At 54.4% G+C, this 21,931-nt stretch overlaps 13 protein-coding genes across 13 annotated transcripts in view; 10 read left to right on the top strand and 3 right to left on the bottom strand.

Moving 5' to 3' along the window:
- Positions 1 to 639: 639 nt before the first annotated feature.
- Positions 640 to 1,404, top strand: ACA1_339020 (class 3 lipase; the record flags this gene model as incomplete). Its single annotated transcript, XM_004342768.1, has 1 exon — positions 640 to 1,404. The coding sequence occupies one exon, from the start codon at positions 640 to 642 to the stop codon at positions 1,402 to 1,404; it is 765 nt and encodes a 254-aa protein (XP_004342817.1).
- Positions 1,405 to 1,415: 11 nt separating this feature from the next.
- Positions 1,416 to 2,310, top strand: ACA1_339010 (uncharacterized protein; the record flags this gene model as incomplete). The annotated part of the gene is given in 4 exon segments (XM_004342767.1): positions 1,416 to 1,595; positions 1,681 to 1,844; positions 1,863 to 2,012; positions 2,208 to 2,310. 4 exon segments carry the CDS (start codon positions 1,416 to 1,418, stop codon positions 2,308 to 2,310), a joined length of 597 nt encoding a protein of 198 aa, XP_004342816.1.
- A 1,380-nt stretch (positions 2,311 to 3,690) lies between these two features.
- ACA1_339000 (uncharacterized protein) lies at positions 3,691 to 4,065 on the top strand (the record flags this gene model as incomplete). The annotated part of the gene is made up of 2 exons (XM_004342766.1): positions 3,691 to 3,805; positions 3,875 to 4,065. 2 exons carry the CDS (start codon positions 3,691 to 3,693, stop codon positions 4,063 to 4,065), a joined length of 306 nt encoding a protein of 101 aa, XP_004342815.1.
- A 571-nt stretch (positions 4,066 to 4,636) lies between these two features.
- ACA1_338990 (uncharacterized protein) lies at positions 4,637 to 5,155 on the top strand (the record flags this gene model as incomplete). The annotated part of the gene is made up of 1 exon (XM_004342765.1): positions 4,637 to 5,155. The coding sequence occupies one exon, from the start codon at positions 4,637 to 4,639 to the stop codon at positions 5,153 to 5,155; it is 519 nt and encodes a 172-aa protein (XP_004342814.1).
- Positions 5,156 to 5,243: 88 nt separating this feature from the next.
- ACA1_338980 (uncharacterized protein) lies at positions 5,244 to 6,659 on the top strand (the record flags this gene model as incomplete). Its single annotated transcript, XM_004342764.1, has 1 exon — positions 5,244 to 6,659. The coding sequence occupies one exon, from the start codon at positions 5,244 to 5,246 to the stop codon at positions 6,657 to 6,659; it is 1,416 nt and encodes a 471-aa protein (XP_004342813.1).
- Positions 6,660 to 6,744: 85 nt separating this feature from the next.
- On the top strand, positions 6,745 to 7,323 carry ACA1_338970 (uncharacterized protein; the record flags this gene model as incomplete). Its single annotated transcript, XM_004342763.1, is given in 2 exon segments — positions 6,745 to 7,032; positions 7,045 to 7,323. 2 exon segments carry the CDS (start codon positions 6,745 to 6,747, stop codon positions 7,321 to 7,323), a joined length of 567 nt encoding a protein of 188 aa, XP_004342812.1.
- Positions 7,324 to 8,042: 719 nt separating this feature from the next.
- On the bottom strand, positions 8,043 to 8,378 carry ACA1_338960 (uncharacterized protein; the record flags this gene model as incomplete). The annotated part of the gene is made up of 1 exon (XM_004342762.1): positions 8,043 to 8,378. One exon carries the CDS (start codon positions 8,376 to 8,378, stop codon positions 8,043 to 8,045), a length of 336 nt encoding a protein of 111 aa, XP_004342811.1.
- Positions 8,379 to 8,904: 526 nt separating this feature from the next.
- Positions 8,905 to 9,714, top strand: ACA1_338950 (major capsid protein; the record flags this gene model as incomplete). Its single annotated transcript, XM_004342761.1, has 1 exon — positions 8,905 to 9,714. One exon carries the CDS (start codon positions 8,905 to 8,907, stop codon positions 9,712 to 9,714), a length of 810 nt encoding a protein of 269 aa, XP_004342810.1.
- On the bottom strand, positions 9,633 to 10,375 carry ACA1_338940 (uncharacterized protein; the record flags this gene model as incomplete). The annotated part of the gene is made up of 4 exons (XM_004342760.1): positions 9,633 to 9,683; positions 9,757 to 9,846; positions 10,129 to 10,259; positions 10,315 to 10,375. 4 exons carry the CDS (start codon positions 10,373 to 10,375, stop codon positions 9,633 to 9,635), a joined length of 333 nt encoding a protein of 110 aa, XP_004342809.1.
- An 877-nt stretch (positions 10,376 to 11,252) lies between these two features.
- Positions 11,253 to 13,256, bottom strand: ACA1_338930 (uncharacterized protein; the record flags this gene model as incomplete). The annotated part of the gene is given in 5 exon segments (XM_004342759.1): positions 11,253 to 11,389; positions 11,455 to 11,622; positions 12,439 to 12,486; positions 12,597 to 13,000; positions 13,015 to 13,256. The coding sequence occupies 5 exon segments, from the start codon at positions 13,254 to 13,256 to the stop codon at positions 11,253 to 11,255; spliced, it is 999 nt and encodes a 332-aa protein (XP_004342808.1).
- A 1,656-nt stretch (positions 13,257 to 14,912) lies between these two features.
- Positions 14,913 to 15,998, top strand: ACA1_338920 (NmrAlike family protein; the record flags this gene model as incomplete). The annotated part of the gene is given in 4 exon segments (XM_004342758.1): positions 14,913 to 15,040; positions 15,294 to 15,555; positions 15,612 to 15,800; positions 15,816 to 15,998. The coding sequence occupies 4 exon segments, from the start codon at positions 14,913 to 14,915 to the stop codon at positions 15,996 to 15,998; spliced, it is 762 nt and encodes a 253-aa protein (XP_004342807.1).
- A 2,195-nt stretch (positions 15,999 to 18,193) lies between these two features.
- ACA1_338910 (uncharacterized protein) lies at positions 18,194 to 19,932 on the top strand (the record flags this gene model as incomplete). Its single annotated transcript, XM_004342757.1, is given in 6 exon segments — positions 18,194 to 18,388; positions 18,476 to 18,638; positions 18,714 to 19,125; positions 19,136 to 19,586; positions 19,602 to 19,702; positions 19,821 to 19,932. The coding sequence occupies 6 exon segments, from the start codon at positions 18,194 to 18,196 to the stop codon at positions 19,930 to 19,932; spliced, it is 1,434 nt and encodes a 477-aa protein (XP_004342806.1).
- Positions 19,933 to 20,590: 658 nt separating this feature from the next.
- Positions 20,591 to 21,931, top strand: part of ACA1_338800 (tubulin/FtsZ family, GTPase domain containing protein) — a gene marked incomplete at both ends in the record, with an annotated part of 2,167 nt that continues 826 nt past the window's right edge. The window contains 7 exon segments of the mRNA XM_004342756.1: positions 20,591 to 20,638; positions 20,711 to 20,788; positions 20,804 to 21,026; positions 21,133 to 21,297; positions 21,386 to 21,491; positions 21,596 to 21,753; positions 21,830 to 21,913. Of these exon segments, the coding sequence (XP_004342805.1) occupies positions 20,591 to 20,638; positions 20,711 to 20,788; positions 20,804 to 21,026; positions 21,133 to 21,297; positions 21,386 to 21,491; positions 21,596 to 21,753; positions 21,830 to 21,913 (862 nt within the window).

The following is a 21,931-nucleotide window of genomic DNA, read 5'->3' as shown; positions in this document are numbered from 1 at the left end:
AATACGGCCCTGCGGTAGCCGACGGCTCGATCGCCAAGGTGGTGCCGTTCGTCGTGTCGCCCTTCAGCGTACTCTCGAGGCCGGCCAAGGCCTTCCTCAAGCGCGCCATGGGCGACACGACGGTGGCCAAACAGGCCAAGGCATGTCTGCGCCTCGCTGTGGCCACCGTTCGAGGCACGGCCCGCCTCTCCTACGCCTGGGGCGCCTGCGCCGCCCTCATCGTCGGCGGCAACTAAGCCACACGACAAGGACGGCCAGGACGGCCAGGACGACGGCGACGGCGACCACCTACCACTGCACGCGCCACGACATATTGTCGCGCGCTGTACAGGCGGCTAGGTCGAGCCCCGCTGACCGTTCTGAGCCTCAGCCAGCTTGAGCCCCCGGCTTCCCAAGGCCTACTGGGGCGGCTCTTTTTCGCCCTGGTTTTTGCCGGCCTGTTTTTTCTCTCCCCCTTTTCCCCCTTTTCCATTTGTACTTAGTTTTTCCTTCGGCCGCGGCAGCTTGTTGCCCGGCATAGTGTTAATATGTTTAAAAAACGTGTAAATAAATAACTGTTTAACCCTGAAAGTGTGTGATCACACCAATCCAAGTCCCACTGATCCAGGCAAGACTCCCAGGGAACCCACTATTGAGTTCATGGCAAATCTGATATCCTATGTCTATGACATCACCAACAATGTGGAGGATGGTGGATGGGCTCCAATGGGCATCACAAAATTGTGGTGTGGTTCTATCCCCTATGATGTTGTCAATCCTCTGGCAATACTGTGGCATTCAAACATGGACCCTTCTGTTGGGTATCTGGCGTTCCACAGCACCCAAGGTGTGATGGAATGGGGCATTGATTCTGTCTTTGTACAGACCCCTTACCAATTTGTTGATCTGCCATATTGTGATCATGAAGGACTGTGCATACATTGTGGATTTGACAAGGCCTACAATGAGAGTGGGATCAGTAGGAGCCTTCATGAGGCCATGGCCAACACACAACTGGAGACCCTGTTCATTGCTGGTCATAGCCTGGGTGGCACTCTCGCTGTGCTGGCTGCACTGGATCTCACTGGTAAGACCACAGCCAGAGTGCCACTTGTGTCAGGTAACATACACATGAACACATTTGGGGCACCGCACGTGGGCAATCAGACCTTTGTGGCACATGTTGAAAAGGTACATCACAACAAGATACCAACACTGATGCAGTACTACAGTGAAGATGACATGGTACTGACCTCTCCACTGCCCTGTGGAGTGGCATCAACTCTGCTCTATGAGCATGTTGGAGACTTTATGTACTTTAGGTCTCCACAGCCATCCTTGGCAGTGTCTCATTCAATATCCAATTATCTCCCCTATGCTAGGAGCGTCAAATTATCTAGCATCAGTGCACCCAAGCAACAATAAACGTGCATGTGATGAAGCAATACTACATCCTCTTTGGCATTCACAGCGAAGCTAAGATGGCCAAGTATCTCTGGGCCATTGCTCACACTGGAGCACCTGTCTACTATGTGTGGCAGCATGACCAAAGCTCAAACCACATCTATGAGAAGACCTTTGGCGTGGCTCTGCAGGCAGAGGGAGCAGAGTGGCCTGTTCTTGTCTGTGTGGACACTGAATGAAAGTGTCTGTGCATCATAGAGCCAGCAGACGATTTGCATCTCATTGAAGTGCTAGCAGCATCAGTACCTCATGGAGGCTAAATGCCATCTGCTGTCAATGGAGGCCATTGGCAAGGTGGTTGATGATGACACCAATGGCAGCTACTTTATGGTGTTGGCACTGATGGGCTGCCCCTACTCTGAAGCTGCGGTGCAGCACCTTGTGGGTCTTGGATGTAAAATGTGAGTAAAGTGGGTCAGGCAAGGCAGCGAGCCTGAGTTCAGCAATGCCAAGAAGCAGTATGCTGACCTCACCAATGGGGATGCCCTGCCCAGTTGGCCCCAGATCTTCCACTTCACACCAGGCATCATTGGTCAGCAGCAGGAAGTGACCGTGTGTCACATTGGCAGGTACGCCTCACTGAATGCCTATCTATCTGATCCCACAACCCTTCGTTCCTGTGTGCCAACCAAGTGATTGTTGATTGTATTAAGGTAATACAATTGGCAACACAGTTTTGTTGAGGTTTTGATCATGGCTTTGCTCAGTTCTGGAAGACTGTCATGGTGTTTGTTGATCAGCACACACACTTGATCCTCACTCAGCCCATTGGACACTCCATCTGTCATCATGACAAGAAGCTTGTTGCTGTTGCCAAACACTGAGGTGTCAAGACAGCTGACCATTGGCGTCGGGGTCACCCAATAATGACTGGGCATGTGCACATCACCTGTTCACCTGATGTAATCTTCAGTACTGCTGGCAGTTCCATTGTAGTGTGGCAGCGGGTAGAACATAAGATCACCAAGGGAGCGTGTAATGGCAATAGACCCAATCAGCCAGTGGGGACCCAGCAATCAACCATTGTCTGGGTCAAAAGACCCACTGACAACCTTGATGCGCTCATGTTCAAATTGTGGCATTGAATCCTGACAGGCGTGGTGGTCCACCATGGTCAATTTGGTGAGCGCCCAGTCTGAAGCTCCATCCCTATTGCACATCATCAAGTAGGCTGGGCTGTCTCCTGCCCATGCTGTCCAGATCGTGGGGTTGCCTTCCTCCCAGAGAACCAGTGAAGCTGTGGTGCCCATGTCTGCGCTCTGGTTACCTGAATCAGATTTGAGTGCCCTTTGCATCTGCCAGAAGCCGCAAGTCAGTGCCTTGGTCATGCAGTGCGCCTCTTCTGGCAGAGTTCTGATATCCTCTGGGAACCTTTCTATAGTTTCCAATTCCAGCACCACCATGTCAAAGAGCTCCTGAGTGACTCTGGTGACAGTGGCCAAGCCACCATGCCTGTCAAACACCCCAGCAATGTTGTGTCAGCGACTGCTGCTGCTGGTCCATTGGCCCAATGCGCAGGCATCCTCCATGTAAGGACGCCTCCCAATGTCCATTACAGCATTGGGTACATGTTGATTCACCAACACGCTGACCAGCCTTGGAGGGGGAGGGTCATTCATGTCCTTGCCTACAATGATTGGGTCTCTCTTGGCACCAAGTAGCACATTGATGGCCGTGTGGGATAGTGTGAAGCTTCATGGTGGTTCGATTTAACAACAAAGGCACCCAGGAAAGAAGGTCTTATGGTGACGTTTGTTGTATGGATTGAGTGTGGATATACGCAATGTTGGTTCTTCTGTCAACCAAGTATTGTGTTTAGCAAACTACAGCATGTACACACATATGAAGGCCTACAGAGGTAGTTACAAGAAGGCACCCAGTGCTGGTACCATGGCCATGCCAGGTACCAGTTCCCAAGGAGGGGAGTTCATGTCCTTCCAGGAACTTGTCACACAGCCGCTGCAGCAACAGACCCTACCCCAAGATCCAGTCAACCCCATTCCAGTCCTCAGCAGTCGCCAGGTTGTGCAGGAGACCACTGATTGTGACTCCACTGACATGGGCGATGACAGCAAGGCCAAGAACCCTTTTGTATCTGTGATACCTTCTATGTTTGTGATTGTAGACAGTCAGGATTGCAACAGAGCTCAGTACAAGTTGGCCAACTCATTCAGATTGTGATTGCCCACAAATTTCAATGACGTCTACTCAGTGGAGCTCTTGGAAGCAATCATACTGGTGCCCAGCATGGTGACAGAACCCTATGTGGTGATCAAGTGTGATGAGCTCCTGCTCCTCAAGCAATGTGAAGCCATGCTGGCTGATGACTTTGATAACCCCACCTGTTGCAATGTCTTTGATGGTGCATTCACCCATGTCTACATTGCTGATGCTCTCTTTGATGGAGCACTGTATGTTTGGTGGCGTCCAGAGGGCATGTGGGTGATCAAGCAGTTCCCCAAGCTGCTGCAGTTGTTTGCCCAGATGGACATCTTGCTGTGGATAAGATTTGGCAATGCCATGGTGCCCTACCCTCTGGGCGATGAACCTCTTGCCTTGGTTGCCTCGCCTGATCTGCAGAGGAACATTCTGCTCTTCTTTGAAGTTGTGAGTTGTGGGTAAAAAATAAAAAAGAGATGGTGATGTGAGCTCTCTTGTGTCTATAATTTGGACATTTAAACCCCATCCCCATCCAAGAACAACAAACCCCCCTAAGAACAGCATTAAACGGACAATGACAACTACAGTCTGCTTGGCAATCCCCCTGGAGGATCTGTTGCCAGAGATTCATGGTGAGATTGAAGAACTTGAGGAATGGGTTGAGATAATTCTCAAGGTGTGAAAGGTTGCTGATGAAAAGGCTGGTGAGATGCTGGATAAGGCAAATGATGCCTTCAGGCATTACATCTGTGGGGATTTACCAGAGCACTACCCCAGGGTTGCTTATTGTGATGGCATGACTTTGCTGACTTTGAGACGAGGCACCCGGGAGTCCTGCCCAGTCAATAAAAACACCAGCACATACGTGCAATACGGTGAGCATGAATTGTATGTGCCTGAGGAGTGTGCGTCCAGACACCGTTGGTTAAAATGTGACCCCCCAATAAACAAATTTCCACTCTCTCTTGTTCACATCCACTCCCCCCCCCAAATGAGAGAGACAATGCCAAGAAGAACCCCCATGACCCAACACATGTCCTACAGGAAGAAGATTCCTGAGGACGCCATGGAGAATGAAGTGAGCAGCAGCAGCGGCAGCAACAGTGGCAGTGACAGTGAGATCCAGGGGCACTGCAGGAGGACTACAGTCACTGACAAGGTTTCCTACCGCAAGACCATCCCTGAAGATCCAATTGAACCTGCCAAGAAGAAGAAGAAGACAACGCCAAAGAGGAGGAATGCTACTCCTCCTCACAATGATGAGTCCCAGCAAGCGGTTGTGGTGGCATCAGTGGATGAGTCCCTGTTGGAAATCAAGAAGCTACTGGGTGAGCTTAAGAAAGACGTTGACTCGCTGGGAGCAGACAGTGTGCGCTCAGTGACCATGTCTGCTGTGGGGAAACTCCTTGGTGAGGCCAAGGAGATCAGCGGCAATCTTGATTGGCTTGTGAGCTCTTCTGAACAGAGTAAGATCGTGTTTGGCCCCAATCACAAGCCCCTTGTGTTGACCAAGGATCTTGTTGAGCGCATTCTTACCTCCCTGCACTCTTGATCCTGAGGGCTATGAACATGCCGCCTCCACAGGAGATCTCATTGCCTTCCGCAAGTGGCGGCATAAGCACAGGCTCCTCGTCGACGGTATGCCCATCCGACAGGAGGGCAAGTCTGTTGAAAGCCACAAACAGCAGCTGATGCAGTGGATCAGACAGCAGCCAGGAGGTCTGGAAGTGCTCCCCTATCAAAATGAAGATGAAGAGCTCCAGGATAGACTCATTGAATTGGCACAGGCTGACAAAGCCAGACATGACAACTTGGACATTGTCACCCAGTCAGCTTCACTCCCGCAGGCCATCATCATCAGCATGAGCAGGTCCATCACACCCATGTTGGATGAGATCAAAAATACTCTGGTGCAAATTCCAGGCAAGATCAATGATATTGCCAAGGCCTACAGCATGGGATCTCTTCATGAGGAGGCATTCAAGGCCATGTACAACGTTTTGAAGGAAACCTCTACTGGTGCTGCTGCTGCCCCATCAATGCCTTCCACGTCCACTGCCAAAGAGGAGATCAACCAGGAGCCCCCCGTGGCGCCCACCGCCACCCACACCTTCACCGACGCCAGGGAAGAGAAAGGTCCTTCCACGACCACCGCAGCGAAGGTCAATGACGTGAGAAGCTACACAACGAGCCCAGGCGGTACACAGACCTTCTCCAACAGCACTACCATAAGCAATGTAATCGAAGAGGAGATAAACCAGGAGCCCCCCGTAGCGCCCACCGCCACCCACACCTTCACCGACGCCAGGGAAGAGGAAGGTCCTTCCACAACCACCGCAGAGAAGGTCAATGACATGAGAAGCTACACAACGAGCCCAGGCGGTACACAGACCTTCTCCGACGGCACTACCATAAGCAATGTAACCGAAGAGGAGTTCAACCAGGAGCCCCCCGTAGCGCCCACCGCCCCTGTCGCACCGCCTGCGACGAGGACGACGCTGGTACCCAAGTCCGCTGCAGCTGACTATGTAGGGGATTGGGCAATCTCCAAAGACATTGAGGACATCGACAGCATGATCACATATAACAACTACAACGAGAGTTTGACATTTATCGGCGGAGCTATGGTAGTGTCCTATCTGAAGGCACTGTCCCAGTGGTTCGGAGTGTCTCAGCCTACTACGCGTGATGCCGAGCCCATGAAGAAGTTCCTCGACCAGGTGGTTGAGAAGACAGGCAGCGCCCACGATCTACACGAAAGCGTCCTTGATCCATACACCAACATCCTGCGTGACAGCTTCAACATGGCTCACTCGACCGCGCTCGAGACCATCACCTTCAACCGGACCAAGGTGTTTGATTCCAACGCGCGTATGACTGCAACGCAGATCAGCCAGCACTTGAGGCAGCTTCTCGGGGCCAGCTGCCAGAGCGATCCTGAGGCTGCCTCCAAGCTCGCCAAGACGATCACTGATCAATTCTCAGCCCCGCCTGACCATTACAAGACTGAAAACGTGGAGCGTCAACAGCGATGCCAATGTGCCGGAGGTGTTTAACGCTCTAGCTGAAGGACTCGAACTCGATGCCGAGAAACTGGCAGAGTATGCAAACACATATGTCGCCAAAAGATGGGTACAGGCCATGGAGAAGAGCGTCGTCGACGGCGGGTTTGCCGATATCACTGACGTCCCCGACAACATGCCCGGTGACGCCGAGGGGTTGGTCATCTCGACTCTCGCCAGGGCCGCCTTCCAGGCTGTTCGACGTGTCATTGGTCGCAGCTTTGGTCTCGTCGACAATGAATCTGTCCAGAACACGAGCGCTATGTTGAAGAACATAAGCATTCACTTCCGATCGGTGCTCGCCATCCACGTACTGTACGACACGACCGATGTCAAGAGCGCCGCGGTCAAGGCCTTTGTCGAGGACGTGCTGAGGCAGGTTACCCTGCTCGGTTATGCTGCTGCCAAGGAGGTTGAAGTTGAGCGCCACCGCCCCAGTGCCACCGCTGAAGCAGAGGCGGCGGTGGAAGCTGAGCCCCTGGCGGCAGAGACCTCCATTCAGCCGCAAAAGATGGCCGAGTTCTTTGCCAAGATTGCCACAAACTACTGTAGGGCCACAAAGGCAAACAGTGAAGGCTCGGCCAATGTCGAAGCACTGGGTGATGAATCATCCACGGCTGACGAGGAGGCTGCACTGAGTCCCATCGAAGTGCCCTAAGTGGTGTGTTTGTTTCGAATGCAAATGCATAAATATATAGCGTCATAACATTGAAGATGAAACCCGCCCTCCATGCGGTCAAGCGTCCCACCCCGCGATTTGATGCGGTGCGTGCACGCTCGCTCGTGGATCAGGCCGACCGCGCCTGGGCGAGCATCGCGGCCAAAATACGCGTCAAGTGTGACATTGCCATCAAGGCGGCGGCATCCCAGGGGGGCACTCAGGTGAACTACTTGGTCCCGCTGCAGCTTCCCGGCCTACCCATATACGCCAACAACATGCCACGGGTCATTGAGCTGCTCGCCGAGGGGCTCAGGAAGGATGGCTACCGCGTGGACTCGAGCAAAAACCCCATAGCCATTACCATTGCAGGTGGGCGAGGCGGCGACGGCGGTGGCAAGAAGAAAAAGATCCCACACACCGACACAAACAGTAGTGATCTATTCTCAAAGTTGGTCCAAGAAGCCAGGCAAAAGGAAGGGAGGAAGAAGAAAAAGAAGCACCAACCCTTTAGATAGAGCCAGCCTGGATCGACTGTACGCCATTGCCGGTGCCTCCGTTTTCCTCTCGAGAACGAGCAAAGGAGTAAGTCGTATAGACGACGTGCACGGGCAGCTCTTGACATAGCTCCCGCAGGCGCTTGCCCAGTACCACACAGTTGGCTGGCAGCTTCTTATTGTTGAGGGCCAAATAAACCACTTCACTGTCCATCACTAGGATCACATTCCTCTTGGTGTCAGGTTCACCAATGGCATACTTGTTGATGCAATGGCTAAGTGCGTCGTAACACCCATACAGTGAGGCACGATCCTTGGAAGGCGGTGGAAGCTTGACCTGATTGAACAGATCCTTACCGTCAAACCACGCCTCGTAGCCGGCCACGATCTTGCCCTCTTGAAGTCGCGAGACCGAGCCTTCCACCATGACGATGAGAGGTTCGACATCAGCATTGGCAATGTATGCTGGACTCGTCCATGTGAAGCCGCCTTGCTCCTCCTCTTGTTGTTTACTGCAACTTTTTGCTGCTGCTGCTTGTCCTGACGTTTGATCCACATGCGAGCTGCGTTCGGAGCGGTGAACCCACAGAGCTCGATCTTGTCGCCCCCACCCAGGAGATCTCTCTTGCGTTGGGCCTCGCGTTTATTGAGGAAGAGGTTCTCGCCCATCACGGGCGTTTGCGGCGCACTGTTCTCGTCATGGATTTGCGGACGCAATGCCCATACATTCGCCTTGTTACTACTCGCCATGCCACCTGTCCTGTTGTGATGCAGTTTGTGTAGGGCAGGGTTAGGGGTATGAAAAAGGGGCTGGCTTTGAGAAAAAAAGCATCAGTCTTAAGAGCAGGACGTGTGGAGGTGTGTCGCACATCACCTCCTGCCGCAGCCGCACTTGCGCGCGTGGTGCGCACCACCATCATTTATTGCACACGCGAGTGTTGTGTATGCGTGCACACACACACAACCCTAACGCATGCTGTCGCGTACACCGCGCCACCCAGCTGGCGTTTTTTCTGGTGGCGTGACATGATAAGGACGAAGCACCCAAGCGTCGTAGTCAACCCCCTAACACCCTAATCACACCATGCCTGTCTCTGGAGCCCTCACTCAGCTCTCGGCCCAAGGCCCGCAGAACCGCTATCTCACCATCGACCCGCAGATCACCTTCTTCAAGGGATCATACAGGCGGCACTCGATGTTTGCGATGGTGGAGATCGAGAACACCTTCTCGGGTGCTTTCGGTGCTGGCAAGACCCTCAGTGCCACCATCAACAGGTCTGGCGATCTCATCTCACAGGTCTATTTCTACGCCGAGCTCTCGCCCATCCAGTACAACTCCTCGATGGTGAACGATGGCTTTGTGAACAACGTCGCTCACTACACCAACTCGGTGGGCCATGCGCTCATCGAGCAGGTCGCCGTCTCCATCGGTGGTCAGGACATGGATCGCTGCTCGGGCGAGTTCCTCGAGATCTGGGAGCGCCTCTCCGCGAGCGCCTCCAAGCGCCTCGCCGAGATGGTCGGCTACGCCGAGTCCAGTGGCCAGCTGATCGAGTACGGTCAGCGCACCCAGTACTTGTACGTGCCCCTCCGCTTCTGGTTCAACCGCGATTACTCGCAGGCCCTGCCCCTCATCGCCCTCCAGTACCATGAGGTGAAGATCAACATCAAGACCCGCGACATGAGCCAGCTCATCGTGCGCTCGGGTGAGGCCAACAACCCTGCCACGCTCGCCCAGCCCGGTAACATCGACAACATGCTCCTGCTCATCAACTACATCTTCCTCGACACCCTCGAGCGCAAGATGTTTGCTCAGCAGATGCACGAGTATCTGATCGACAATGCAGAGGAAGACAAGCCGGACTGTGTCCTTGCCCATCCAACGCTTGCGTGAGAGGGCACTGATGTGTGCGACAATGGCTGGCAATGAGGCCACCACGGCCTCCGCAACGATTTGGCGCTGCTGCTTGATCATGGACAGCACCAGATTGAGCACGGTCTTTGGGCAACGTGCATCCACTGAGGTCTGTGTGAACACAAACCAATGTGTTGGTTCTCAATCAGTTTCTGTGTGACGAGCATTGTGTGCATGGTCATGTTGGGGGAAAGAACGTCTTCATCCAACTGAAAGGCACATGCGACCAACCTGGCTGCCTGGTCAGAGCTCACATGTATTGGGTGGCGTGTCTTGTCTCGGCATTTCACTAGATTGCCAACACTTGCCAGCACCAGCTCAAGCTGGTCGCACCACCCACACTGTGTGAGGACCACAACCGCGTCGCACTGCGTGCTCTATGCGCATTCATACCTGTTTACAGGCCGTCGTCGCAGCCTTTGCCTTATCAGACCTCTTTCTCTTCCACCTTGGCAATCGTAGCAACGTCCATGCTGTCGCCATGCCGCTCAGCTGTTCATCGTCACCGCCCCGCTTTATGTCAGCTGCTCAGCACTGATCATCAGACCACGTGCATGAACCACTCGTGCGCACGCGTACTGTCATCCACGATGGCCATGCTGATGGCCCGAAGCATTTGCGTCAACGCTTCAGCGTGCATGGTCCTGGCTTCTTCTTCTTCTTCTTCCTTGTCGTCGTCGCCATCATCATCAGCATGGTGACGCACGGCTTCAAGCGATTGTTGCAGCACTGAAATGGTCCTCATCACCACGTCCTGTCGGCCATTACATATGGCCCTCTTTTTCATAAGTGCGATGGCACTGTTGGCCATGACATGCAGCAGCATGAGCCATCTCGACTGATCACAGGCGCCAGTCTGATGGCGCGCTCGCAACACATACAGACATGTCCACAGTCAGTCCACAGGCATGTGATGAGAATGGGATGAGAATGTACCAACAAACCCAGTTCACGCACCGATGGACTTAGTCCATCCAGCAGCGACTGCTGATGTTGCCCACACGCCTCCAAGACATTGGCATGCCATTTAGGTTGCGAAGTCCAACTCCAAGCATTGAGTGCCAAGAAAGCCTTGCGACGAGTGGATGTCTTGGCGTCGTAGAGCAGCACCAGCACCAGTTGCTCTGCAGCGCTTTTGCGCAGGACACGTGGTAGGAAGGGAGCGATGGAGATCAGCGCGTGTGCCGCAGCTTTCTGCACCTTGGCCTGGCACACAAAACATACACACACCAATGCGTTGCACGAATTAACAGCTGCGAGCCAAGTCAGATGAGCATCATACGTGCACGGGCGAACCCGTGGGTCGGTGAGGAGGGTCACAGTGAGCCGCCATAGCTCAGTGTGCTGTTCTGAGCCGTTGAATCCCACGCCCTGCGGACCCACCACCACCAAAGCACCAATGACGCAGTGCAGCACCAGTAGTCCTGCCTCGCTTTAGGGTGGGACCGCATGCACGCCACTTGTCAGTGAATCAGCTTGCTGCCACTGCTGCTGACGGGGAGATGCTGCTTCTCGGCTTACCGGTTCTGCCACTGCTCGTTGTTCATCTTTGACTCCAACAGTGCATAGGCATTCTTATCCAGCACGCAGACATTGCAGATCGCTGTTAGAGCCCTGATGCTCGCTGTGCGTAGTGTCCAAACCTTCTTCGTCTCTGCACATGAACTCCATCAATATAACTCACTCTCATCAATCTGCGCGCACACGGGACTCTCGTACGGGTAGCGTAGGTTTGCCTCTTCTCCCTCTCCTTCCGCAAGAATGTGTCCACCACTTCTGCCAGCTCATCCGGCAGGCATCTCCATTCAGAGCTTGTTGGATCGCCACGACTGATAGACTGTGCCACCTGCTTGGCGGCCATGCGGAGCAGACTGTGCACGTTATCGCCTGGTCGCACGACATTGTCCACCAACACATGCCAGCTGACACTGTTGCGTCAGATCTTACTTACGCAGAGAGCAAAGCATGCTAAAGATTGAGTGTGGTACTGTGACATAAGCGCGTCTACAGGATATGTGTAGGATTGTGTATCACGACAGATGGCCAAGTGTTCAATGCCAAGCGTGGCAGCTATGGCAATCCTTTCATCTGAGCACTATCATCATGGCCAATGGCTGAGTTTCAAATCACATAGTCTCACAACACTACTAAGACTCGTTATCACGCCATTGGTGTGAAGAGGAACGTACGGTGGCAGCAGCAAGCGCAACGTTTGTGTACTCTACAGGCAAGAGGTTCGAGGTATTGGCATAAACCAAGTCGCGGTAATCGGTCGGCAGACACACCCTTGGCAGCGCCTGCAAGATCAGACAGCGTATCACCGCTGGCTCATGAGGCTCTGCCAGCGATAGCAGCTCCTTGATCTGCCAAACGATCGTGTAGTTAAAAAGCAATCATGCCAGCGCGATGTGAGCGTGTATGTGTGCACACGCGCATGCTTGTGTGACGTACATGATTGTGTATTTGTGCTCTGTCGTCTGGAGAAGCACCAATGGCGTGGTCGCGCAGCCACGCAAGGAGGCAACGTAGTGCGGCGTTCCTCACCACTAGCTCCATGCAACCATCTGCAGTCACGGTACACCATGGTTATTAAAGATGAGGCAAATGTGGCCGCACACATACGCGTACGCACCGACGGCCACATTGGCACTGAGCTGCACCACTTGTTCTAAAAGACCACTTGCAATCTCACCACCGGTGTACCCGCTGTGATGGTCGAGGCCGTGTAGACTCGACAATATGCCTGCTGTGCTGGAGGCCATCCAATAGCCGCGTAAGTCGAGGGAACTTCCATACCCAACACACACACACCACACCACACCACACATCGGAGTCATCAAAGCGAGAAACGCAAGACGTACAGAGGAAGTGCAGGCATTCGATCAGCACCAGCGCGGTTTGTTCCGTGTCCTCGACTCTTCCTCTGGTGCGGCTTTCGTGAGCGTGGGCTTGGACGGTTTGCGCCAGCAGACTCAAGGCCTGCCACAGCCGCGCGACCAACTGGCTCGCAATCCTGTGGGAGCCTCCTGCTGCGTGAAGGTCCTGCCACACGCGCTTGCTGTTGACGCTCACGAGGGTCCGTCCAAGCCAGGCGAACAGCGCCTGCTTGTCCACTGCGTCGACGTCATTGTCGTGGTCGTGCTCATGATGGGGGTCGAGGAAGGAGAGGCAGGCGTGGGGTCCGCTCGACGCAAACACCCAGTCGCTCAAGCACACGGCCTCCAGGTGCAGCGCTCCACCACCGCGAGAGACCATGTCTCCTTCACTGTCTGCGGCAACACGGAGGTAGTAGTGCAAGAATCGACCAGCAGCATGAGCAGCAGCTCCTTTTCTTCATCGTCGTCGTGGTGGGTCTCCTCCTCTGTCATGCCTCGTGGCACGTCGCTGTACGACGTGTCCCACTCAACAGGTGCCATGGGCGGCGTGGGGGGCGCTCGTGGCAGCAGGGTGCGCCAGCGGGCCAGCATGCGCTGCTCCACCAGCGCGTTGATGTCAACGATCACCTTGCACCCCTCCTCCATCACCGAACTTTCGTAAGCGCTCTAAACCTTCCCCCCACCAAGCCTTACTGAAAAAGAGATATGAAAAAGTTTTTGAATTCCTCCTAAATTCACTAACACTGCCAAAAGCTCCGTAAAAATGCGCGTGAACAAGGATTGTGGTGCTCCCACAATAAACGTCCCAAATGCATACTAACAGGAGTGCATATATGCAAAAACGTCTCAAAACAGCCCAGAACGTCCACCTATCCAACCTCTCCTCTCCTATCACAAGCTGCTCCTGCCTCCTCCATACCCTTGAACTCTGAGAACCCAAACCTGAGACATGGGCAGAGACAAAGCAAGAAAGAAGAACCAAACCCTATGCTGGGCAGGAACAGAGAGGGTGGGATGTGTGAGCACACTCTGGGAGACTAGAAAAGAATAGTCTCCCTATGCTGTGCTCATGTGACATGGCTGGAGGACCGCCTAACTGGCAGTCCACCAGCCTCCTCATAGTGTGAAAAGGGAAAGCCATGCCCAAAACTGTGCTATGAGGTCAGAAAAGGGAAGGCCACACTAACCATGTGCCTCAACAGCACTGGCTGCACTGGCAACATGTCAGCTAACCACCACATGAGAAAAAAGGGGTGTTTATTGTGGTTGCAACAAACTGCATTGTTCTGGCTGAACAACTACAGTTTTCATTGGTCACATACATGGGGGACAGGGCCTTGCTCAGCGTTGCCAGAGCAACACAGTTTGTTGTGTGTCCCCACAAGCTGCCCAGTTAGGGTCAGGGTTTAGGGGTTTAGGGTTTAGGGTTTTTGTGATGTGTTTATCATGTTAAGATGATGGAGCTCCAAAAACAAAACGTAGTTGTGAAAGACTATGGATGTTGTTCTGTCCTGATAGTTAGATTAGATTAGATAGATAGTTTTGAACACCACTAACTAATTTGTTAAACAACTCACACACGCCATGGCTGATTCCAAAGGTTGGTTTGCACAGGAGAAGAATCAATATGAGGAGACTTACAGTGATGTTAATCAGGTATTCACAGATTTGAAGTCATTTCTGCATTATCTTTCAGAAGAATACAGAGAATGGAGCAATGAAGGCCAACAGGAGAGAACAGAACTCTGTAAAGAGGCCAATGACTGCTATAGTCATTGGCAGACATATGTGAATGTTCAGTACAGTCCACTGACCATGGCTGAACTGGAAGCAATGAAGCCAGGACAACACTTGAAATGCATGGTTTACAAGAGCATGAAAGTGGCGATTACTTGCATGTCTGTTATAAAAGAGTGAAAACTATATAAACAAGGGAAATTTCTTGAAGTATTCAATCCACCTTTGGGATTCTCTTCTGTTGCAACTTCAAGTGGATTGGCTCTGGGTCTCTGTCACAACACCTGCGCCACATCTCATACCAAGGCATAAAAAGCTGTGCAATGTGTGATCACACCAACAGCAACCCCAAGAGAACCACTAACAAGAACAAACAAATTGGGCTTCAGTAATTACACCAGGATTGTCTTCTACATTACCATGGAATGGGACATGGTCAAGGATGAGTTCAACAGTCAGCATGACAGCAAGACCCTGTGTGAGTGGCTGAGAGAGCAACTGGCCTCCCATTACAGCGTCAAGTGCATCATACTAGGAGAGGAGGGCTCCAACTGCTAGGATCTGATGAAGGCCATCAACATTGCCATGGACACCAACTACACAGGTGAGGAGATTGACCAGAAACTCAAGGAGTCCCATTTTACATGCAGAGACATTACCAACAGCAAGGATGAGTACAGGCTGTGGGACGAGTATGCAATTGTTGTGCTCAGTGATGAAACAGTGGAATCATACACAGCCATGGGTGATGTGATTGATCTGTGTGTTCTTTCATCACTGTTGAGCAATGTGCCAATGGACATTGCATATGAGCTCAAGATGTGGTCATTGGATTAAAGGATACATGTAGCACTCTAATGGGGGGGGGAGGTGCATTTAGATTCAAGACTTGGCAACATGGGTTTTTTTCTAAGGAGTCATGTCACTGGCGCATGGCCTCACCAGGCAATTTGCTAAAGTGGTGATTGATGAGGCAATCAAGGCAGGAGTCAGGCACATCTCCTACTCTTCCCTCACCTTTGCCAGCAACAGCAACCTGATGTCTGTCATGCAGGTCATGGCGGCACATCTCTTGACTGAACAGTATCTTGACCAGGTCCAGCAGAAGAACCCCACCACCTTCTCCTACACCACTGTGAGGGAGGGCCTGTACTCAGAGAGCTATCCCATCTACACTGCCTTCTTTGACATCAACAACCCACCTCAGGTGAGATCTGAATCCCCCACAATGGCTCTGGTCCTGGCATCTCATGGGCCAAGCAGGACAACCTGAGTGAGGTGACAGCATGTCTCATCATCTGGTACATTGAGGATCCCACATCATTCCCCTGGCTCAACAAGATCATCATCCTCTCTGGTCCATGTGCCTACACGCTCAGTGAGATGGCTGACATCTTCTCATGCATCCTCAGCAAGCTGATCAAGATTGTGGAGACAAGCATCAAACACTATGTGTAACAGCCACAGGTCAAGTCAGGACTCAACTACAGGACAGGGGACTGGGCGTGGCTGTGGGCCAACTCCTTCAAGGGCATCCACCAATCCAAGACCAACATCATCAACTCACACCTGCATGACCTGCTGGGGTGGGAGCCCAAGGACTTTGAGACAACCATACACAACAGCCTTGTGGCCATGAAGGAACAGTAGTCTACAAGCTTGTGTGATCTTTCTATTACATGCAAATGCAAGTGAAGTAGAGAGAGATTAGATACATGTGAGAGGTAGTGTCAGTTGCATCAAAGCTTGCCACATGAAAACCTGACAATGAGCTTTGACTGTTGGTGGTGGCATGAGATACCACCAATAGCACTCCACTATGACAAGCACCACCACTGCAATGGCCACTGGCACTGCCACTGAGACGCCCATGATGAGGCCAATGTTGCTGCCGCTCTCATGATCTCCACCCAACAGCAGATCAAAGTCTATCTGATCATCATCATCATCAGCACCGTTGCCATCAACAACAGACTCCACCACCACACCAGGAGGAATGGCGCAAGTAAGAACTGCAACCAAGAGGGATGACACTTACCAGGGTCATACATGAGAGACTTGTTGAAGTAACCAAATGACAGCACCAGGCTCAATGACAATGACAACAACAGCAATGATGACAACAAGGTTAGCTGTCACCCACTCAGTGCCCATGCAGCCCTCACCATCAAGCTCCGCCACGTCCACCAGCCACACGCCAAAGACCTCTCCACCACAGGCCCTCCAGCTGCCACATCGTCACTGTTGATGTGTTGGTGCCTTGGGATGATGAATCTGTTGGTGTGGAGGAGACCAGATGAGCACTGGAAGGTTGGCCTGATGGTCTTTCGCACCTCGAGCCAGCTCTTGGCTGAACTCCATGCCACGCACTGCGCACACGCATTGTCAGCTTGGTTGACGTTGGCGTGAGGGTGAGGTTGACGAGATCGGAGACTGACACCACGAGCACGGCGCACCTGCTTACATCGCCTTTGCCTGCAAAAGTAGGGTGGTCTTTGCCTTCGCCGCGTGGTGCAACCCTGCGCCCGAGGACTTGGAGCCCCAACACGACTCGCCGTCGTTGCCGCGCCCAACCCCACTGCAGGATCTACAGCCAGCGCTCACCTCTTCATCCTCCAGCTGACTGTCATCAAGCGTCCTCCTGTACCTCAGTGCGCAGGAGCTCCAACATTAGCGCCAAAAACGCGCCAGGTTGGCGTTGCCCTGCGCTAAATATAGGGCCAATTTAAAAGACCATGTTACCAGACGACCCACATCGCGCCTTTCTGTGCAGCAGAAGCATCAAACACCAAGAAGATGGAGAAGGAGGCACCAGCCAACCATGGGCTCCCTCCTTCTTCCCCTGTCGTGGCCAAACCAAGGAGTCTGCGCTACGCCAAGTGTGCGCACCACCCACAGTGGACAGCCCAAGAGAAGAAGCAGCTCTGCTGCTGGGCTTGCCAGGCGCTGCTCAACCCAAGCCTACTGCGGCAGAAGAAGCCCTGCGCCAATCCTTGGCCCTGGGACAGGGACAGCCTCATACATTTTCCCCTCTCCCTCTTCTCCTTCAGACTGCATGGAAGGTCAAGTTGAAGCACACACTGTGCTCACATATGAGGCAGGGACTCAGTCTGGCCACCTTCAAGGGCTACAAGCTAAACCACAACGTCAACCAGAGCAAGTGCAAGAAGGTGAAGAATGATGAAGCTGAGGCCTCACCACCATCACTGGCTGCTCATCAAGAAGGTCCTCTCACCTCTGGGCCAAGCACCTCACACGTGGGACTGGCAGCCCAGAACGCTGCAGCACTCCTGGGCGCAAAGGAGGACAATGCCACACCTGATAACCTTGACATGCTGCCACATGACGACCACCCATTGGTGGGCAGCAGGACCATGTGGCTGACAAGGTAGCACACTACCTTCAGTCCATCACTGCCACCAATGGAGGCCATGGAGGGGTCAGTGCTGACATGATTGAGACCTGCTGGCCTGCGTCAAGTCAGCCTACATGCGGCTCATTGAGTCCACGCCAGATGACATCTGCGCTGTCACCGCCAGCACTGACAAGCCTGACCTCCTCATGCCTATGGTGCCAGACTGCCCGGAGGTACTGGTTTCTCTGTGTAGTGATGGGGTGAAGTCCTAACTGTGCTCATTGCCAATCAGGAGGACAGTAATGCTGTGGAGGAGCTCATCGCGACCCACCTTGCCACCGCGATCCCCGGGCCGGAGGATGGCGTCCTCCCGCCTCCTGATCCTTGGTGCTCTTCCCCTGACCCCACACCAAGTGACCGATCCGACTCAAGGGTTGATGATGATAGGGAAGACGCGGTGAGCGCTGAGGGAGCGGGGAGAGAACGCTGGATGGAGTGGTCCAAGATGGACATCAGAGAGCTCTTGGGCGACCTCGAAGACGAGGAAGATCATACAGACCAGCACTGGAAGAGAAGCGCCAACGATCAGCCCACCACCTCCAGCGCCAGCCATCAGGACACCCACAACAAACAACATCAGGCGACAGAGCCGAGGAGACCAGGAACCACTCTTTCCTCTCGTTTGGTACACACCTTCTGCACCGCCATCTCTCTTCACTCCCCAAGCCTGCATCACCTTACCAAGCGCGGATTCGCTTCCAACGGGCAGCAGGGCGAGGAGATCCAGTCTGGCGAAGAGTTTCATCCGGATTTGCCATCGTACGAGCCACCTCAGCCTGAGCGTCAGAGCTTCACGTTTGGTCCACAACAACCATCATACCAGCGGGGGGGTCCACCAGGCCAGCCGGCGATCCCGGCCAGTCACGCACAAGAGGGTACACCGTTCCTCCAGTGCGCTTTCTTCCTGAGAGGCATGGCAGCCTGACGGACCAGCCCACTTCTTACCACAGACAGGCCAACCAAGCGCCAGTCATGGGCTCGCGGCCCAGAGAATCAGCGCAACGACGTGCGACAAGGTTGGGGGAGGTCCTCCGACAAGAGGAGTCACAACAACCGACCCTATCGGCCCAGAGACACGCACTGTCGTGCAGAAGCCAAGCGTCATCACTCTCACCAGCACACTCACCAACACACTCACTACAAGCCATGGCGAAACTGGCACCAATCAAGATCAAGTCTGACACGCGACTATTCTCAAGAGCACAAGCACAACAAGCACATGGGGACGACGTCAGACGCGGCTCGCGGCAGGAAGCGTTCGAGAGAGAGGACAGACCACTTCACCCATTCGTCGCACGCGCGGCCAGCCCATCACCACCACCAGGGATCCAGCCGTGACAAACGGAGACGGCGGGAGGACGAGTCGGAGCAGGGGTCATCAGCACGAGCTGAGAGCGAACCCCACGGTCACCCCTGGTGAGCCTTGCGACGTCCCGGAAGCCGGACACCTGCAGGACGAGGAGAAACGGCGTGCCGAGGACGACGACCGGACGCGGCTCGACCAGGAGCAGCAGGAGTGGGCGAGAATACGCGCCATGACCGACAAGCACCTGTCCAACGGCGAGCAACCGTCCCCGGCGAGTAACATGGAGAAGCGGACGACTGACGAGCGGCTCAACCTGGCGTGGCACAGGCTGCCAACGCCGTTCGTCTTCGAGCTGGCCGAAGTACCCTACACGGTCCTGGCGTCGGCCAGCGGTGCCGAGATGAGCACTCTCGTGGAGAAGAACCTCAAGAGGAAGAGGGTCCACCTGCAGCGCGCCATCGAGCGCCAAGGCAACGACGGATCCTCAACCGCGGTGGAATCGTCGTGTGGCAGCCAAGTGGACCAGCTGCAGGTAATCAACGCGCTGCTCGACTGGTGCCGCGCCGAGCTGTTCCCGTTTCTCGCCGAGGTGGACCTGATGGCCCACGCTGCCGATGCCATGGGCCGGGCGTCGTACTTGTATCAGCACCTCCTCCTCCCCCTCTACAGCCGCATCGCCAGGTCCCAATAAACCGGAGAACTCCCGGTGTACACGCGGCCAAAAGCTTCGCTGAACAACTACAGTCCGCAGGTCGCAAGTCGCAATTCGTAAGTCGCAATTCGCCACAGATCGCAATTCGCAAGTCGCAATTCGCAGGTCGCTATGCGCAAGGCGCAAGTCGTGTCGCGTTTGTGTCGGATGAGTCGGCAAGACACTAAGCCCTCGTTTGTTAGCGCCAGGTGTGCGTCGGACCGAGTTTGTGTTGAGCTCCAACCGCGGCTTGCCATGGAGCAGGCTCAGCAAAGCGCGTGACCAAAAGCTGCAACACAGCCGAACACGCCCCCCAAGACCACGGAGCCCGACGACGACCCCAGTACAGGGACGACAACCGGACCACCTCTGGTAGGGTCGCGCTTGCGCCAGGTTTGCGTCAGACCAAGTTTGTGTTGGACCGAGAGCCAAGTCGAGCTTGCATCGAGCCGCGTTTGGACTGATGCCTGCTGCGGGATGCCGTCGCGCACTCGCCGCGAGCACTATTTTGCGCAGCGTGCCCGTCGTCGCAACAAGCCTCCAGCACAAACTTGGCTCGACACACAAACTTGGTCCGACGAGCAGACGTGGTGCAAGCCCGACTCGACTCAACTTGGCTTGTCATCAAGTTGGCGGCTCGGCAAGGCCTGACGATGTCACGAAGGCGCGAGCGCGTGTCAAGTGGTCACCGCCGAGCACGCTGCGCTAATCCGATCGTGGGACTCTGGCGACGACGGCGAGACGCAAACGCAAACACCTGTGGCCTGGACGCGCATTTCGAAGCGTCGAGCTCGACTGCTAGGATCTCACGGGTTTTTGCGGTAGCGGCGATGGCAGCGGCGCTCTCGGCCTCGCCAAATAAAAACAAATATTGTTGTGTATTTGTTTAATTTATTAATTTACTTATTTTCATTATATGATGGCGGAGGGAAGAGGTGGTGCCGGCGAAGTATGCGCTGGAGCTGCTTCCGGCGGAGGTGTGGTGGCACGTGTTGCAGCAGTTGGAGTTCGGACCGCTGGCGGACGTCGTGCGGCTCGCCCAGGTGTGCCGCACCTTTTGCGCCCTCGCCCTGGGCAGCGAGACTGCGCTAGAGGCGAACACCGGAGCCGTGGCCAGCACGGCACCGCCGCCCTTTGCGCCCCTGCGCACTGCCGCCATCGCCCACCAATGGCGCCTCCTGTCTCGCCAGCGCTGGCAGCAGCCTGTGCGCAACGTTGGCCCCTTGGGTCCATCGCCCCTCATCCAAATCAGCACCGGCATCATCGGTGCGCGCCCTTGCAATACTTGATTTCTTCTTTTTATTCGTATTTATTTATTTATTTCTATTATGGAATTATTGCCATTTTATTTTATTTTATTGTATCTTTGCAGGCGAGGCGCTGCTGGCGTCGTACCTGGAGCAGGTGGCGCTCGAGCACGACCTGCTGGTTCCCTCGGCCGCAGCGACATCGGGAACCGGTGGCCTGACGCTCAATCACAAGATACCACCACGCGCGCTCTACGGTCTCGGCTCGCACTTCAGGGAGTCAGATCCCGGTACGTGAGGCGTAGCGAGTATAATGGTGATGCTGATGATGCGTTCGCCTAAGACCTCGTTTCCTGTGATGTGCGCGTTCTCGCACAGGCCGGTCCGATCAGTCGGTGGTGGCCCGCGCTGTCTTCGCCGATCTGGAGAACCAGGGCTGGGGAACCTCGAAGCATCCCTCCAGTGTTCTGTTCGACCGGTCAAAGTGCGTTTGGCGGGTGGGGAGGGCAGCAGGAGTGCGAGGTTGTGGTGCTGTGCGTGTGGTGGTAGTGCTTACGATGGTTGCCGTCCCACTTCCACCATGCTCAGCTGCTTCCACACGACCGACAAAACACTATACGGCTGCTGGCCGCAAGGCCACTACTTGGAGGGCGCCGAGTCCCTCGACGACGTGCTGGACCTGGTCAGGCGGGAGGCCGAGCGCGCCGACACGCTCCAAGCCTTCCAGCTCTTCCACGATGTTGCAGGTACCTCACCTCACCAATGCCGAGAATGTGGTGCTACAACGTATGTTGACTGGTTGGAACGTTTGGGTGGCTCAAGGTGCCTGTGGCGGCGGATTCACGACCTTGCTCCTGTCTCGCCTGCAAGAGGAATACCCCTACACTCTGCTGTCGACGCTGTCCCGTGATCCCCGCTCCCGGA

This window comes from Acanthamoeba castellanii (genome assembly GCF_000313135.1).
Source record: "Acanthamoeba castellanii str. Neff unplaced genomic scaffold scf7180000084607, whole genome shotgun sequence".
In the NCBI taxonomy this organism is placed as follows: domain Eukaryota; phylum Discosea; order Longamoebia; family Acanthamoebidae; genus Acanthamoeba; species Acanthamoeba castellanii.
The sequence above is the reverse complement of the archived record's forward strand: the minus strand, read 5'-3'. Positions and strand labels throughout refer to the sequence as shown.